Source organism: Mercenaria mercenaria, chromosome 4 (assembly GCF_021730395.1).
Source record: "Mercenaria mercenaria strain notata chromosome 4, MADL_Memer_1, whole genome shotgun sequence".
In the NCBI taxonomy this organism is placed as follows: Eukaryota; Metazoa; Mollusca; class Bivalvia; order Venerida; family Veneridae; genus Mercenaria; species Mercenaria mercenaria.
Genome location: NC_069364.1, coordinates 5,298,396 through 5,315,544, shown reverse-complemented (window position 1 = coordinate 5,315,544; position 17,149 = coordinate 5,298,396). Strand labels below are relative to the sequence as shown.

At 35.0% G+C, this 17,149-nt stretch overlaps 1 protein-coding gene across 4 annotated transcripts in view; it reads right to left on the bottom strand.

Annotated features, from left to right (window-relative positions):
• LOC123550877 (dynein axonemal heavy chain 5-like) overlaps positions 1-17,149 on the bottom strand; it is a 98,231-nt gene that overhangs the window by 23,022 nt on the left and 58,060 nt on the right. For all 4 annotated transcript variants that reach the window (XM_053540239.1, XM_053540240.1, XM_045339342.2 and 1 more), the window contains 11 exons: positions 11,845-11,961; positions 11,065-11,205; positions 10,478-10,711; positions 9,241-9,483; positions 8,884-9,036; positions 6,695-6,835; positions 6,435-6,528; positions 3,438-3,586; positions 3,114-3,268; positions 2,351-2,504; positions 847-1,011 (listed from right to left, as the gene is read on the bottom strand). In XM_053540239.1, the coding sequence (XP_053396214.1) occupies positions 847-1,011; positions 2,351-2,504; positions 3,114-3,268; positions 3,438-3,586; positions 6,435-6,528; positions 6,695-6,835; positions 8,884-9,036; positions 9,241-9,483; positions 10,478-10,711; positions 11,065-11,205; positions 11,845-11,961 (1,746 nt within the window). The remainder of the gene's footprint in view (positions 1-846; positions 1,012-2,350; positions 2,505-3,113; positions 3,269-3,437; positions 3,587-6,434; positions 6,529-6,694; positions 6,836-8,883; positions 9,037-9,240; positions 9,484-10,477; positions 10,712-11,064; positions 11,206-11,844; positions 11,962-17,149) is intronic.

Genomic DNA, 17,149 nt, shown 5'->3' with positions numbered 1-17,149 from the left:
TCAAACATTCATAGGTCCTGTATTCATTGCAATTTACCATGTAGGTCTTACACTGAACAAAATTTATAAACATATCCTACATTCAACAGAAGTTATTAATAGGTCCTACATTCAACAGAAGTTATCAAAAGGTCCTACAATGGCAGTTATCAATAGATCCTACATTCAACAGATGTCATTTATAGGTCCTACATTCAACAGAAGTTATCAAAAGGTCCTACAATGGCAGTTATCAATAGATCCTACATCCAACAGATGTCATTTATAGGTCCTACATTCAACAGAAGTTATCAAAAGGTCCTACAATGGCAGTTATCAATAGATCCTACACTCAACAGATGACATTTATAGGTCCTACATTCAACAAAAGTTATCAGTAGGTCCTCCATTTGACGGGAATTTTTCTATAGGTCCTACATTCAATGGACGACCAAATGATGCATTTAATGAAAGTTACCAATATGTCCTGCATTAAAGTACAATTTTGGAAATTACCATCAGGTCCTACAGTCAATGGAATTTACAACAGATTATGTACTCAACAGAAGTTACCAATGTGTCGGCAGCATTCAATGGAAATTATCAATAGGTCCTACTTTCAATAGATGTCATCAATAGGTTTTGCATTCAATGGAAGTCACCAAACGATGCATTAAAGGGAGGTCCTGCATTCAACCGAAGTTACCAATATGCCCTGCATTCAACTGAAGTTACCAATATGTCCTGCATTCAATGGAAGTTACCAATCGGTCCTACATTCAATGGAATTAACCAATATGCCCTACATTTAACAGAAGTTACCATTGTGTCCTGCATTCAATGGAAGTCACCAGTAGATATACTTACAGGAGAGAAACAGAGACAGAGATGAAGATTCTGACGACATCTCGACAGATAGTACTCGTTCAGGTTCTCCAGAGTGGGCGGCCGTCTTGGGAAATCTTTCTTCATTGCTCCAATCAGCTCGTTTAGGATTTCATCCATTTCATCACGGGCAAACAAACCAGACACCTGTTCATTTAAAAAATAATAAATGATTTTGAGAACATTAAGGAAAATTGAAGAACTGCAGTAAAACAAGAGCCGTCCGTAAGACAGCCAATGCTCAACTATTCGAATTATTGTCCCAGAAGCAGGAAAATGTTACCCTAAATGTTAAGATATCTATAGAGTTTCAATCCAGTATCTGCACTAGTTTTGGAGATAGTAACTTGCATGCAAAACTTTAACCAGAAGTTTTATGTTCAAAAGGGGACATAATTTGACCAAAATGCATGTCGGAATTATGGGACTTGATGCAATCAACTAGTTTTATAACCCCAAAGGCACATGTGAAGTTTCAATTTAATATCTGCATTTGTTCTACACATAGTAACTTGCATGCAAAACTTTAACCAGAATTTTCTAAGTCTAAAAGGGGGCATAATTTTGCCAAAATACATGTCAGAGTTATGGGACTTGACCCAGTGAGGTAGGTAATTGATCTAGAAAATAAAAAATAAGTTTCAAATATATATGCCTTTAAGTAATAGCTGTATGTACTTGCACGCAGAACTTTAACCAGGATTTTCTAAGACCAAAAGGGGGCATAATTTAGCCAAAATGCAGGTCAGAATTATGGGACTTGATGCTATCAACTAGTTTAATAACCCCGAAGACAAATGTGAAGTTTCAATTCAATATCTGCATTAGTTTTGGAGATAGCAACTTGCATGTAAAACTTTAACCAGGATTTTCTAAGTCCAAAAAGGGGGCATAATTTGCTCAAAACACAGGTCAGAGTTATGGAACTTGACCCAGTGAGGTTGGTAATTAACCTAGAAAAAGAAAAAATAAGTTTCAAAGCTATATGCCTTTAAATGATAGCTGTATGTACTTGCATGCAAAACTTAAACCAAGGTGTGACGTCGACACCAGGGTGAGTAAAAACATTTATATACGACTTAAAAATGTTACACTGATGCAGGTGTTTTCCCCAAACTGTTGCCAAAGCCTTATATTATATGTACACATGTGACAAATTCATTTTAGATACATTCCAAGTATGTCAAATCTGACTTAAACAGAGTGAAAATGCAAGGAACTTTGACAGTATCTTAAACTTTCTTCATAACAACCGGACTTTCCAGATAAGCAAGTTCGAGATACTGAGCTTCAACTACACAGATATGAATTTTTACAATACCTTATCCATACATCACACTGGAACACCCAAATTTTACTAAAATATTAACAACCACAACATAACCAGTAGGCACATGCTGCAAATACACAATTTTATAAAAAATTAATTAAAATCTTTAAATATTACAAAAAAATTATAACGAAATATATTTAACAAGAGCCTCACCTCACCAGATGACAGGATATTGTTCATGTACTCAAGGAAAGCTTCGTCCTTGATTTCCTGGTCAGTGAACAGAAACGTGATGCCCTGTCCTTGTTGACCGGCTGTACGGTACAAGTACTTCAAGTCTTCCAAAAGGTTACTCACGTTGTATGATCTGCAAAGTGTGAAAAAAATATTACACCTAATTTTAGTCACAATTCTGGTCAGTGGAAACTTTATTCCACTAATATTTATCATCATCTCACAGACTTTTCTCAAGAAACTTGTACAATAGTTCTGAGATCAGGCTAACATGTGTGCAGAACTGTCACAATAATTGCCTGTTACAGCAAATTAATTTTGAAAATTTCTCTTCTTACTGAACAGACTGTTAATTTTTAGAATTTGGACTATCACAAGGGACACAACTCAGGAAATCCACATCTGACCTGGCCAGGCATCAAATTTGACCTAAATCGAGAAACATGTGCTACATATGACAACAAAATACTCATAAATGCTCTCAAGTTATTGAGCTGATACAGTCAATTTCACAATTTTGAGTTATTTAAAGGCAACAACTTGAGAGCAACAAAGCCTTTCCTGCTGATTATACAATTTAGCTGAGACAGAATGCCCATAAACATTCCAGCCAAAGGAAAATAATCATGCTCAGTTCCTTTCGTTCATGTATATTCACAGTGATGCTCTTCTAGGTATAATTTCTGGCACTGGTGGGTCCCATTCTATCAGTACAGTCTGACAGTACTGATGTACAGCCTACCTGGACAGTGTTATCTGGAATGTCTTGTATGTAGCAATGAATGATGCTAGTCGAGTCAATGACTGTTTACCAGATCCACCAACACCAACCAGCAGGGCGTGACCTCTAGGTGTACGAATTACACGTGAAATTTTCACCAAGTTCGTCATAGCATCCTGAAATAGAACATTTTCTCCATAATCTATTTTTCATATTCCAGTTACTCTTGACAACATATATCCTAATGTCTTGCTGTCTTTATATAACCTACTTTCCTTTCATAATTTTAGTCTCACAGAAATCACACTTTGATTTACTGAAATAAACATTGAATGCTGTGTTTACCTTGAAGAATACAAGGTCCATTTTCCCACCACGAACTGTCTCATTGTACTGCTCCATGTAACCATTGAGCTTTTCAGCAAGTTCATCTAATGATGGAATTGGCTCATAAATCTTTGGGGCATCAAGGTCAGCATCATCTGGTTCATCTCCTGTAACCATGGAAACAACACACTGTTAATAATATGAGTAACAGCCTTTTTACTAAGTTCCTCTAAAGAGTTTAGACTAAAACATCCAAGCATCACAAGTTAGTATTTTTTTCAAACCATAGATTCTAGCTAATAATATCTATTCACAAGCTAGACAACCCAAAACATTTTTTTTAAATGAAAAAATTGTAAAAACTCAAGACAAAAATTATGTTATCTAAAATAGAAAATCAATCAATGTGGACACTCCCAGCTTTAACTTCATCTTATATAAGGAAAACTTGTTGAAAGGTTCAAAAATGACAAACTATCATTAAATACTTCTACCACTGCATGATAACCAAAACACAACTGGGACAATCAAGTTCATGAACATGTCTAAAACATCCAACAACACAAAATGTGAGCAGTCACATGCAGCTGAGTTCTGCCCTTGATGCTTTTTTTTTATTTGAACATAGATTTCTTACATCTGCTCAACTTGAAAACAAATGAAAAAAAAAAGTATAAAAAAACTATGCTTAATTTCAACTGCATGAGGCTCTCATTATTTCATTCAAATCCTCCCCCACCCCTCACTCCCTAAGCCCCTCAAAGGTTAAGAGATCACCTCTTAACTAATATAGGGACAGGATAAATGGACGTTCTTATACCTAGAAAACCAGAATACATTTTGGTTTTAATATACTTAAGTCTCCAGAGGATCAGTCCTTTGTAACTTTCAGGTAGGAAAGTTTATCCAACATTTAAATTCAAAAATAAAAAATACACCAAACACAAATGTAGCCATAGGCTGTGATATAAGACATCAGAAATTTCCATGGAATGTGCAGTGCATAACTAGGAAACAAATTTCTCATGCAATTCAATTATTTCATTCAAACTTCTATTCATGCAGTATTTACAATGGATTTTCACAATATCATTTATAATACCTGGCATTTTTGATTGGTCTGAAACTTTAATAATCACGAATTTAGACTAATATATTCAAACATGACTGAAGAATGCATGTAGCTACATGTTACTATAACTTTCATACTTTTTAAGTTAGCGAAATTCACCAAGACAGTATATTCGCAAACTCAGAACGTCAAGATGTGAACCTTTATAGTTGTGAAAATGTCAATTGACAGGAAAATTCAAAATAGTGGCAAACAATTCCAGTTGTTTTTTTTTATCAAGGTTACTTGCAGTCTTACAAAACTGTACCAACCAGTACCTTTTATATTATAATGTAACTAACTTATATACACTGTACATCAGTGTATTATGATATTTGTTCATTTTAACATATTCTACAAAAATTTCATTATTTAATGAAACATTATAAGAAGCCTTAACCACTACTATCATCTACTCTAGAACTTATTTAGCGACTCTATTTAGCAATTAACCAGCGACTAATATAAAACTATTTCAGCGTTATGTTTACAGCTTAAAGGCTGATTTATTGTTCATAACTATTAACAATTGGACAATGACAAAAGTAACGGCATGCATTTAAAAGTTTTCAGGATGACCTCAGTCGTATGTGGTCAGTGTTTTACCTCTACAATATTATATCTTTGTATATATACTTCTTGCTGTCTCTTGTTTTACAGCTTTCCATATAGAGCTATTTCGAAAAGTGCTCCAATTAATTGTGACATGTCACACTTTCAGCAATTAAAATGTTCCCTTAATAAATTAAAAACCTTTCTGGAAGTGTTTTATAATTCATTCTTAAAACAGAGACAGCCATTGTATATAATAAGCCTATATATGACATCATCCAACTAATTATGCATGTATACAAAGACAAAAGCCCCTTTGACCAAAACTATTAAGATCATATTTATAAATATATAATATTCCATCCTATTTTCTATTATCTAAAATTCTAGGTACTTTCTTCTATAATGACTACATAATGTTGCATTTTCCCATACCTTACAACAAGAAAACTTCAGAATTCATTTCTGTAGTAAGAAAAGCTTAGTTTAAAAACGTGAAGCAATGCAGAAATGTTAATATGGGCCAAAATCTTTCCTCACAACTTGAGTAAAAAAAGCTTGATGATTGTTTGAAATTATAGGCCTACAGCGTGTTCAGCCAGTATCATGTTTAATGATGTAATATGCAACTTGAAAAATTAACTAATATTTGAAGACCTAAATGACATAAAGTGACATCAGGCTTTCAATAAGTCCCTTTTCTTATTGGCTGATGGCAAATAAAACATTGTTGACAAAATATTAATGAACAAAAATTCATCTACACTACACAAAAACTAAATATGAGCTCAAGTAAGCTTTCATTTGGCTCAGTTCAAGTAAATATATTCAAGACAGAGTTCAGGTATGTGTACAATGGTGGATAAAAATTTACATCAAATTTCTAAATGCAGAATTGTCAAAAAACTGATGGCAATAGGAACACATAAACAAATAAATGTGATGAGCCATGGTCTGACTTAATCTATATCATTCATACACAGATGACTTTTGAAATAAACTTTGATTTTGAACTTAATTACATACTGAACTTGTTGGTAATTTCCTTAACTGTTGCTGTTTTTATTTTGGTACTGTCAAAACAACAAACTGAGATACTGACTCTAGGAACAGAAAAGAACATCCATGTGTTTCAAAATCAGACTGAAAGATCAAAGAAATTAAGCCAAGGTATAAAACAAGACATTATCATCATACAACACAGCTTCTAATTGAGTAACAATTCTTTGGATAGCCCGTATATTGATAAAGATTGTGTAAAACTTTTATCATTAAAATCTGAAGACTCCAAAAGGGGAAACACTGTTTTCTGTTTGACATAATTATGGCTTATAATGAAATCACTATTTTACCTGTAATTTCGGGGGCATCTCTCATGAAATCCACAAAGTATGGTTCTAATGCCATGTCAGTGGCGGCAGCCACTCCACATTCTTCTTCTGCAACCTAATTAAGAAACAAATTTCATTATGGATTTAAAGAGTTTTTACAACTGTTGGATTTGAACGAAAAATAAAAATTTTAATTTCCACTCAGAAAATTTTGTTGAATGTCTGTATGTCACTTAATTTCATCACTGTCAGCATTCAGATTTTGAAATGAGAATACATACCTGTTTAATTGTCTTCTCAAACCAATCTTTGTCACCATATGATGTAAATCTGTCGGCAATTACACGGTAACACTCATGTTTCCACAGTGACATCAGAACGCCAACATCTTTTACAATTTCTTCTGTGCATGTCAACATACCCTGAAGAGAAAAAACTGAGCCTTTTACTTTAAAAAAACTTACCTAATTACAAAGAATGGCCAACTACTGAAGCATAGTTCTTATATAAAGAAGAAAACAAAGCAAGGTTATTAAAACTAAATTTTATTGAAAAATGACTCAACTTATGGTTTGTTTGTTTGTAAGCTTATTTATAGTCGCCACTGGAAACCCATATGGGCGATTCCTGCAGAAGATTAAGTAAATTTTAGTGGGAGGATAGTGCAAGATACAGAAGACACTCCAATTTCAGAAGCTTTCCTGGTTCTTTAGCATGCCAGATGCCAAAGCACCCATACATGGGACTCTTATCCTAATTTTAGTGATTTGTAGTTGAAGGAATGGAGTATCACACTCACAGCAGACATGTACTGTCTTTTGATTTGTGCAGCAGACATGTACTGTCTTTTGTGCAGTAGACATGTACTGTCTTTTGTGCAGCAGACATGTACTGTCTATGGTTTTGTGCAGCAGACAAGTACTGTCTATGGTTTTGTGCAGCAGACATGTACTGTCTTTTGTGCAGCAGACATGTACTGTCTTTTGTGCAGCAGACATGTACTGTCTATGGTTTTGTGCAGCAGACATGCACTGTCTTTTGTGCAGCAGACATGTACTGTCTTTTGTGCAGCAGACATGTACTGTCTTTTGTGCAGCAGACATGTACTGTCTATGGTTTTGTGCAGCAGACATGCACTGTCTTTTGTGTAGTAGACATGTACTGTCTTTTGTGCAGCAGACATGTACTGTCTATGGTTTTGTGCAGCAGACATGCACTGTCTTTTGTGTAGTAGACATGTACTGTCTTTTGTGCAGCAGACATGTACTGTCTATGGTTTTGTGCAGCAGACATGCACTGTCTTTTGTGTAGTAGACATGCACTGTCTTTTGTGTAGTAGACATGTACTGTCTTTTGTGCAGCAGACATGTACTGTCTATGGTTTTGTGCAGCAGACATGCACTGTCTTTTGTGTAGTAGACATGTACTGTCTTTTGTGCAGCAGACATGTACTGTCTATGGTTTTGTGCAGCAGACATGCACTGTCTTTTGTGTAGTAGACATGTACTGTCTTTTGTGTAGCAGACATGTACCGTCTATGGTTTTGTGCAGCAGACATGTACTGCCTTTTGTGTAGTAGACATGTACTGTCTTTTGTGCAGCAGACATGTACTGTCTATGGTTTTGTGCAGCAGACATGTACTGTCTTTTGTGTAGTAGACATGCACTGTCTTTTGTGCAGCAGACATGTACTGTCTATGGTTTTGTGCAGCAGACATGCACTGTCTTTTGTGTAGTAGACATGCACTGTCTTTTGTGTAGTAGACATGTACTGTCTTTTGTGCAGCAGACAAGTACTGTCTATGGTTTTGTGCAGCAGACATGCACTGTCTTTTGTGTAGTAGACATGTACTGTCTTTTGTGCAGCAGACATGTACTGTCTATGGTTTTGTGCAGCAGACATGCACTGTCTTTGGTGCAGCAGACATGTTCTGTCTTTTGTGCAACAGACATGTACTGTCTATGGTTTTGTGCAGCAGACATGCACTGTCTTTTGTGTAGTAGACATGTACTGTCTTTTGTGCAGCAGACATGTACTGTCTATGGTTTTGTGCAGCAGACATGCACTGTCTTTTGTGTAGTAGACATGTACTGTCTTTTGTGCAGCAGACATGTACTGTCTATGGTTTTGTGCAGCAGACATGCACTGTCTTTTGTGTAGTAGACATGTACTGTCTTTTGTGCAGCAGACATGTACTGTCTATGGTTTTGTGCAGCAGACATGCACTGTCTTTTGTGTAGTAGACATGTACTGTCTATGGTTTTGTGCAGCAGACATGCACTGTTTTTTGTGTAGTAGACATGTACTGTCTTTTGTGCAGCAGACATGTACTGTCTATGGTTTTGTGCAGCAGACATGCACTGTCTTTTGTGCAGCAATGTACTGTCTATGGTTTTGTGCAGCAGACATGCACTGTCTTTTGTGCAGCAGACATGTACTGTCTATGGTTTTGTGCAGCAGACAACTTACCTGCCATATTCTGCTGAGATCTCTCAAGTTGAAGACATAGTGGAAGTTTGCTGGTGTTGGCAACATCTTCACCTTGGTTTTCTGCCAGAGTTTACGTGTGGCCAACACAAGGTTTTCAATCATTTCACAAACCTCCTCAGGGAAGCCACGTTTCTGAAATATAGCAATAATGTTATACATTCTTATTCTAATACATTGTTCATCTCAAACAAGTTCTCCTTGATTAATATTTACAAATAGAATTTTTACAATTTTGAATTTTAACTGGCTAAATTTGCTGAAGATGCTTTTTTAACAGTCATAGTCTGACAAACTGAAATTTAAACTTGATCAAAATTAAATCATTTCTATATTTACCTTGATGAAGTAGCCTTTGCCGATTGTTCTGAAGACCTTGTCAATGGAAGTGTTTGATGGCAAAGTACAGTTGAAAATATTGAAGTGGCGCTTGAGACGTTGTGGAATATCATTACGACCTCCACCAGGATGGATCATGGCAGCCATCATCTGGATGTCAACAATGTTGATGAAGTCACCAGGCTTTTCCAAGTTGTAGAAACCCTTTGCTTCAATCATCTGCCTGGTAATCTCGTTTGTGATCTATGAATAGAATTATAAAGATATATTGTCATTCTAACAGATTTAGTTTGGAAAAATCATTGTTCCAAAAAGTGATAGAAGGAGCAGAGACTTACATATAAAACAGATATAACACCCATGACAATTATTTCACCTCATCTCTAAAATCACTCATAAGGGGCATGCAAATTCATTCACCTAATCTCCCAAATCACTGATAAGGGCATGTTAACTCATTCACCTGATCTCCTCAATTATTGATAACATGTATTTTATTCATTCACCTGGTCTCCCCAGTCATTGGTAACAAGCATTTTATTTATTCACCTGATCTCCCCAGTCATTGGTAACAAGTATTTTATTCATTCACCTGATCTCCCCAATTACTGATAACAAGTATTTTATTCATTCACCTGATCTCCTCAATTATTGATAACAAGTATTTTATTCATTCACCTGATCTCCCCAATTACTGATAACAAGTATTTAATTCATTCACCTGATCTCCCCAGTTACTGATAACAAGTATTTTATTCATTCACCTGGTTTCCCCAATCATTGATAACAAGCATTTTATTCATTCACCTGATCTTCTGAATCAGTGATAACAAGCATTTTATTCATTCACCTGATCTCCCGAATCAGTGATAACAAGTATTTTATTCATTCATCTGATCTCCCCAATCACTGATAACAAGTACTTTATTCATTCATCTGATCTCCCCAACCACTGATAACAAACATTTTATTCATTCACCTGATCTCCCCAATCACTGATAACAAGTACTTTATTCATTCACCTAATCTCCCGATTCAGTGATAACAAGTACTTTATTCATTCACCTGATCTCCCCAATCACTGATAACAAGCACTTTATTCATTCACCTGATCTCCCGAATCAGTGATAACAAGTACTTTATTCATTCATCTGATCTCCCCAATCACTGATAACAAGTACTTTACTCATTCACCTGATCTCCCCAATCACTGATAACAAGCATTTTATTCATTCACCTGATCTCCCCAATCATTGATAACAGGCATGTTAATGTCATCAACAAACACTGTCATTTTCTTGCCAGCAGGTGGACCGTATGTTGTACCCATACGTTTGTCGACAAGGCCCTCAATGGTCCGCTGGAACATGTAGGGTGTGGTGGCACTCGAGAAGTTGAAGCTCTTGAACATGTGCAACTCAGGATCGTACTTGCCACAGAATCCCTGGATCATCACAGTTTTTGCTGTACCCTGAGTGTTGAGAAAAGAAAAAAATTAATATTTTTTCTAACCTAACTCACACCCTACAGGTCTTCCAACCATAGCAATTCCTCACTCCAACATCAGCATTGAACTAATAAGCATAACTTTTATTGTAATAATTCACGACATGTGTAAAATAAAAAATACTTAAACTACATCCACTTGATAGCTCAAAACGTAACAATGATGTGATTTCTTCAAGATTAATTACATCTTATGATGACCTTTAGATTACTGTTTATGAAGAATACTAAATTATACAAGATTATTACTTAATTTAATATAAAAGATTATTAACTAAGAAAAATAAATTTAAAAACTTTACAGGAAGCGACAATTACCTGTTCACCAATAAGAAGGACACATTTGCCTTGTTTGGATATGGTTTCAATCAAGAAGTCGGTTCTCACGTTGTCCACATTTGGTACTAGAATACCAGTGTATTCTGGGATTTCATTGTCAGGGTAAATGTATGTTGGTACCTGTATAAATAATCCAGTACAATTGTCAGTAATGGGTGCTTTATTTATCTTACAATGTTTTTTGATGCAAATTACTGCTGAAATTTGCATGTTCTAAACATATTATACATGAAAACTTCTAGCAAACAATTTCATTCTACCATTTCATATCAAACCATTGCATATATAAGGACATTATGGTATGAAGTATTTTTATTTATGGAATAATCTACATGTTCGTTACACACAAAGTTATTTTCTATTGTAATCTTATGAACTTTAAATTATACTTTGTCATGAAACAGATAGCCTAACAAGCTTGAGAAATGCTGTTTCTCCCACTGAGAAAATCTGACCATTGTTTCTATGTTCTAGTCTAATCAATAACACAATTAAATGTACAAAAGAACAAATCATTAACCCTTACCATGCTGGACATGATTCTGCCTTTGCGACAGTGTAGATCATGATCAGCCTGCACATCTGTGCAGTCTGATCATGACCTGCACTGTTTGCTATACAGCACATATCTTTTTGGTAAGCACCCCTTTTAACAGTTAATGGTACTGTCCAAATTGAAAGATGGACAAGTTCATTATAGAAATTTAGCAGGGTAAGGGTTAAAGAAACTCTATCAAAACATAAATGTAGTAAACTTACCCTTCCAGACCAATGTTCCCATTTTCCATTTTCACCAACAACAAACTCAAATATTGTGTCTTCACCTTCACACTGCGGAAGCTCCACCGAACTGTTCGATTTTATAATTTCTTCAATCTAAATGATAATAAACAAACATATTCATCAATGAAGGCCAATTCTACAACGGAGGCTTCTTAATAAGAATGAAAGTTACTTCCCCTGGCTGAGGCAGCCATTTTTCATATCAGCCGCGCCATGAGAAAACCAACATAGTGGGTATGCACAGGCTGGTCTGGATCCATGCTGGTCGCAAACCCACTATGTTGGTTTTCTCATGGCGCGGCTCATATCATGTTGCTGTAGAATTGATACCTGTGTCTTTTGTTTTATAATTGAACTTTATAGGACTTTTTTTTATCAAACATGTACAAGCTGGTGTCATATACTGTGGCCACATACTTTAAAAGTATAATAAAGATCAAACAGCTAGTTCATAGTCTTTAAGTTTAAGAGAAGCGAAAGTGAAACAGATCTAAATGAATACAAATAAAGAAGCATTTAGATCTCTTTCTTTCTCACTCGTAATAATAAAGATTAAGCAAAATATGCCTGAAAAACTATAATTACATTCTTATATAATCATTAATTTATTAATTTAGGCTTTATTATAACATTTTTTCTCTAATATTTCTTTTGAAAAAGGACAAAAATGCCTATATTTCTTGTACAGTAACACAACATTTTTCTGAGCAAAACAAAAACAAAACAAATCAAAGCGCCGACAGCACAGAAAGGTTGAAATTCGCATTTGAAGTGCAATAAACCACTCTGCTGTAACAGTTCAAGTCACTTCCATGAAACAGTATTATATAACATTCAAACCATTTGCATCAATGTTACATTATATACTAGAATTTCTGCTCTGATTAAACCCACCAAGTGTCTTGAAACACACTGACGGGCTGGGCATCGGCTTAATTAAAATTTACTATAATGATACCAATGAGAATTACAGTGTCTGTTTCATTAAAAACACAATATTCACAAAGAGAATATAGATAATACATGTAGAAATATTAGATCCATGTCTTTATTCAAATTAAAGGGGCATACCTGACATCTAGCAAATTAGAATTTTGCAAACGTATATTATGGGCTAGACATAGGTAAAACATGTAAAAGAAGAACTTATTATAATTTTCAAAAAGAACATATATCAAACTTTTGGGCGAATAATCACTTATATAGCGTCTGTCTATAATAAATTGCTATCCACCCAAAATTGTACAACTTGATAAATAGAAAAACGCGATGTTGTCTTAAGAATAAATACAGGTGCGTGTAAAATAATGAACAAAGAAGGTAAAATAGCATGGTTTTCGCAGCGAATTCGCTTGCTGCTGCGGCGCCGTACGTGTTGTGTTCTTTAAGTACACTGCTTGGTGATGTTTGATGTTTCTTTGATTCAATGATTCATTTACACATGGTTTCTGAAGATATTTAATTGCACTCAGTTATAGCTCGGTATGCCCCTTTAACATTTAATAGTTGTTACTTTATGCTAAAAATCTATAGAAAATGTTATTTTTAAACTGCTAGTGTGTCGTAGTTCCTCTTTCGATTTTCAAAAGATATACACCATTAGAAAGCTTGCTATCTGAGCTTTTTAAAGATGTACAATTTAATATATTTTCTTTTATCATGTGCATTGAAACGATTGTTAAACCCTGACCAGGAACTTTTACATAGAAATTATGTACAGATATAAGCGGTCGGTATACTCGTAAATAATCAATAAAAGTAGTGCGGAAATAGAACGGCGGATTAATATGCTTCAGTGAAAACTGTCATTAGTGATTTCTTGCAGTCTCCAGACTACGATTATAATAGGTTTCACCGCTTCGGGGTTTCAACCTAAAAAAAACAACAACAACAACAAAAAACAAAAAACAACACAGTGATCTAATAGCAAAAAAGATGAATAACAAACAAGCAGTCTTAGAAAATGGGGATGGGCTCAAAAGATTATCCTTTGGCTTGATTTAGATGGTCTTTCAGTGTTAAATATGTAAAGGTATGTTAACATGCTGGGAATAACAAGTTAGTTTGCATGCAATATAGATATACTCTGTGAAATAAATAATATAAACAATAGTGACAAAAACACATATTTGTATGACAGGCAAAGCAAAATAACATGGTGTTTATAGCCCTTTTCAATAAATCTTACTGATAAAAATCAGAAAAGAGAAAAATGCACCATTTTTTATAGTCGAGAATAAACACTTTTAGTTTAAATTTTCAGAGTATTGTGAACAGATAAAAATTTAGTTTTAAGCAGATCCCCCTTGTAATTCAAATACAGAAGTATCTGGACAAATAAAGATATTATGCATATTTTACTTGGCTTGTACAATAAAACACAATATTAATTTGCTTAGCCAATGTATAAAAGTGACTTAAAGTTAAAACAAGAGCACCGCCTTGCGGGTGCTGACGCTCATCTGATTTTTTTTGTGTAATAGAAATATTGTCCTACCCATGATTTTCTAAGTCTAAAAAGGGCCATCATTCTTGCAAAAAGCAGGATAGAGTTATGTTTCTTGATGTACAGTGTCCACTTATGATGGTGAAAAACTGTTGCAAGTTTTAAAGCAATAGCTTTGATAGTTTATGAGAAAAGTTGACTTAAACATAATACTCAACCAAGAAAATGATTTTCTAAGTCCAAAAGGGGCAATAATTATTGCAAAAAGCAGGATGGAGTTATGTTGCTTGCTGTACAGGGTCAGCTTATGATGGTGAACAAGTGTTGCAAGTTTCAAAGCAATAGCTTTGATAGTTTAAGAGAAAAAGTTGACCTAAACATAAAACTTAACCAAGAAATCTGATATTTTCTAAGTCCAAAAGGGGCCATAAATCTTGCAAAAAGCAGGACAGAGTTATGTTTCTTGCTATACAGGGTCAACTTATGATGGTGAACAAGTGTTGCAAGTTTTAAAGCAATAGCTTTGATAGTTTAGGATAAAAGCTGACCTAAACATAAAACTTAACCAAGAAAACTGATTTTCTAAGTCCAAAAGGGGCAATAAATCTTGCAAAAAGCAAGATGGAGTTATGTTTCTTGATGTACAGGGTCTGCTTATGATGGTGAACAAGTATTCCAAGTTTCAAAGCAATAGCTTTGATAGTTTAGGAGAAAAGTTGACCTAAACATAAAACTTAACCAAGAAATCTGATATTTTCTAAGTACATAAGGGGCCATAAATCTTGCAAAAAGCAAGATGGAGTTATGTTTCTTGCTATACAGGGTCAGCTTATGATGGTGAACAAGTATTCCAAGTTTCAAAGCAATAGCTTTGATAGTTTAGGAGAAAAGCCGACCTAAACATAAAACTTAACCAGGCAACGCCGACGCAGACGCCGACGCCGACGCTGACGCCGACGCCGACAACCGCTCAAGTGATGACAATAACTCATCATTTTTTTTCAAAAAATCAGATGAGCTAAAAACTGAATAATTAGCATCTCCGGTCACTCTCCTCCTTTAAAAATCTATAGAAAGATTTTATCATTGCTAAAAATGTCTTGTCAAAAAATTGTTTAAAATCCGCCTATATTGCAGCTGCATTAAAAGGTCAAAATCATGGGAGGTTAACAAATGTTTCAGGACCGGAGACACTATAACATAACTATTCTATGTCTAAACAAGAGCACCGCCTTGCGGGTGCTGACGCTCATCTGATTTTTTTGTGTAATAGAAATATTGTCCTACCCATGATTTTCTCAGTCTAAAAAGGGCCATCATTCTTGCAAAAAGCAGGATAGAGTTATGTTTCTTGATGTACAGTGTCCACTTATGATGGTGAAAAACTGTTGCAAGTTTTAAAGCAATAGCTTTGATAGTTTATGAGAAAAGTTGACTTAAACATAATACTCAACCAAGAAAATGATTTTCTAAGTCCAAAAGGGGCAATAATTATTGCAAAAAGCAGGATGGAGTTATGTTGCTTGCTGTACAGGGTCAGCTTATGATGGTGAACAAGTGTTGCAAGTTTCAAAGCAATAGCTTTGATAGTTTAAGAGAAAAACTTGACCTAAACATAAAACTTAACCAAGAAATCTGTTATTTTCTAAGTCCAAAAGGGGCCATAAATCTTGCAAAAAGCAGGACAGAGTTATGTTTCTTGCTATACAGGGTCAACTTATGATGGTGAACAAGTGTTGCAAGTTTTAAAGCAATAGCTTTGATAGTTTAGGATAAAAGCTGACCTAAACATAAAACTTAACCAAGAAAACTGATTTTCTAAGTCCAAAAGGGGCCATAAATCTTGCAAAAAGCAGGACAGAGTTATGTTTCTTGCTATACAGGGTCAACTTATGATGGTGAACAAGTGTTGCAAGTTTTAAAGCAATAGCTTTGATAGTTTAGGATAAAAGCTGACTTAAACATAAAACTTAACCAAGAAAACTGATTTTCTAAGTCCAAAAGGGGCAATAAATCTTGCAAAAAGCAAGATGGAGTTATGTTTCTTGATGTACAGGGTCTGCTTATGATGGTGAACAAGTATTCCAAGTTTCAAAGCAATAGCTTTGATAGTTTAGGAGAAAAGTTGACCTAAACATAAAACTTAACCAAGAAATCTGATATTTTCTAAGTACAAAAGGGGCCATAAATCTTGCAAAAAGCAAGATGGAGTTATGTTTCTTGCTATACAGGGTCAGCTTATGATGGTGAACAAGTATTCCAAGTTTCAAAGCAATAGCTTTGATAGTTTAGGAGAAAAGCTGACCTAAACATAAAACTTAACCAGGCAACGCCGACGCCGACGCCGACAACCGCTCAAGTGATGACAATAACTCATCATTTTTTTTCAAAAAATCAGATGAGCTAAAAATGATGTAAATAATATGGCTTATTGTTTGTATAAGCAATAATGCCTGTTTATTTCAGCAGAAGTTCTTGGAATTATTATCAAGGGGAAGTACTCCTGTAAGGATTTGTCTTCTAAGGACAGCAGTTATCTTTCTTGTTTTCCTATCAGAACCTTAAGCGCCAACAAATTATCTCCCTTGCATTCAATGACATTCCTGCAAATTATCTTAGAAAAATTAAAACTTAAAAAATCTTGATCAATCTAACGTTTCACAAAGATGCCCGGGAGAGGGAAAACTGCAGGAAAGAAGAGAAAGCTCAGCAGGCAGCTTCATCAGAACCAAAACTGCAAAAGAGAGATGATGTAGTGGAGAGAGTGAATGTTCTGAACATGTCCACGGAGGGGCAAAATCAGAAGGGTAACATTACTGATTTTGAGCAGCTAAT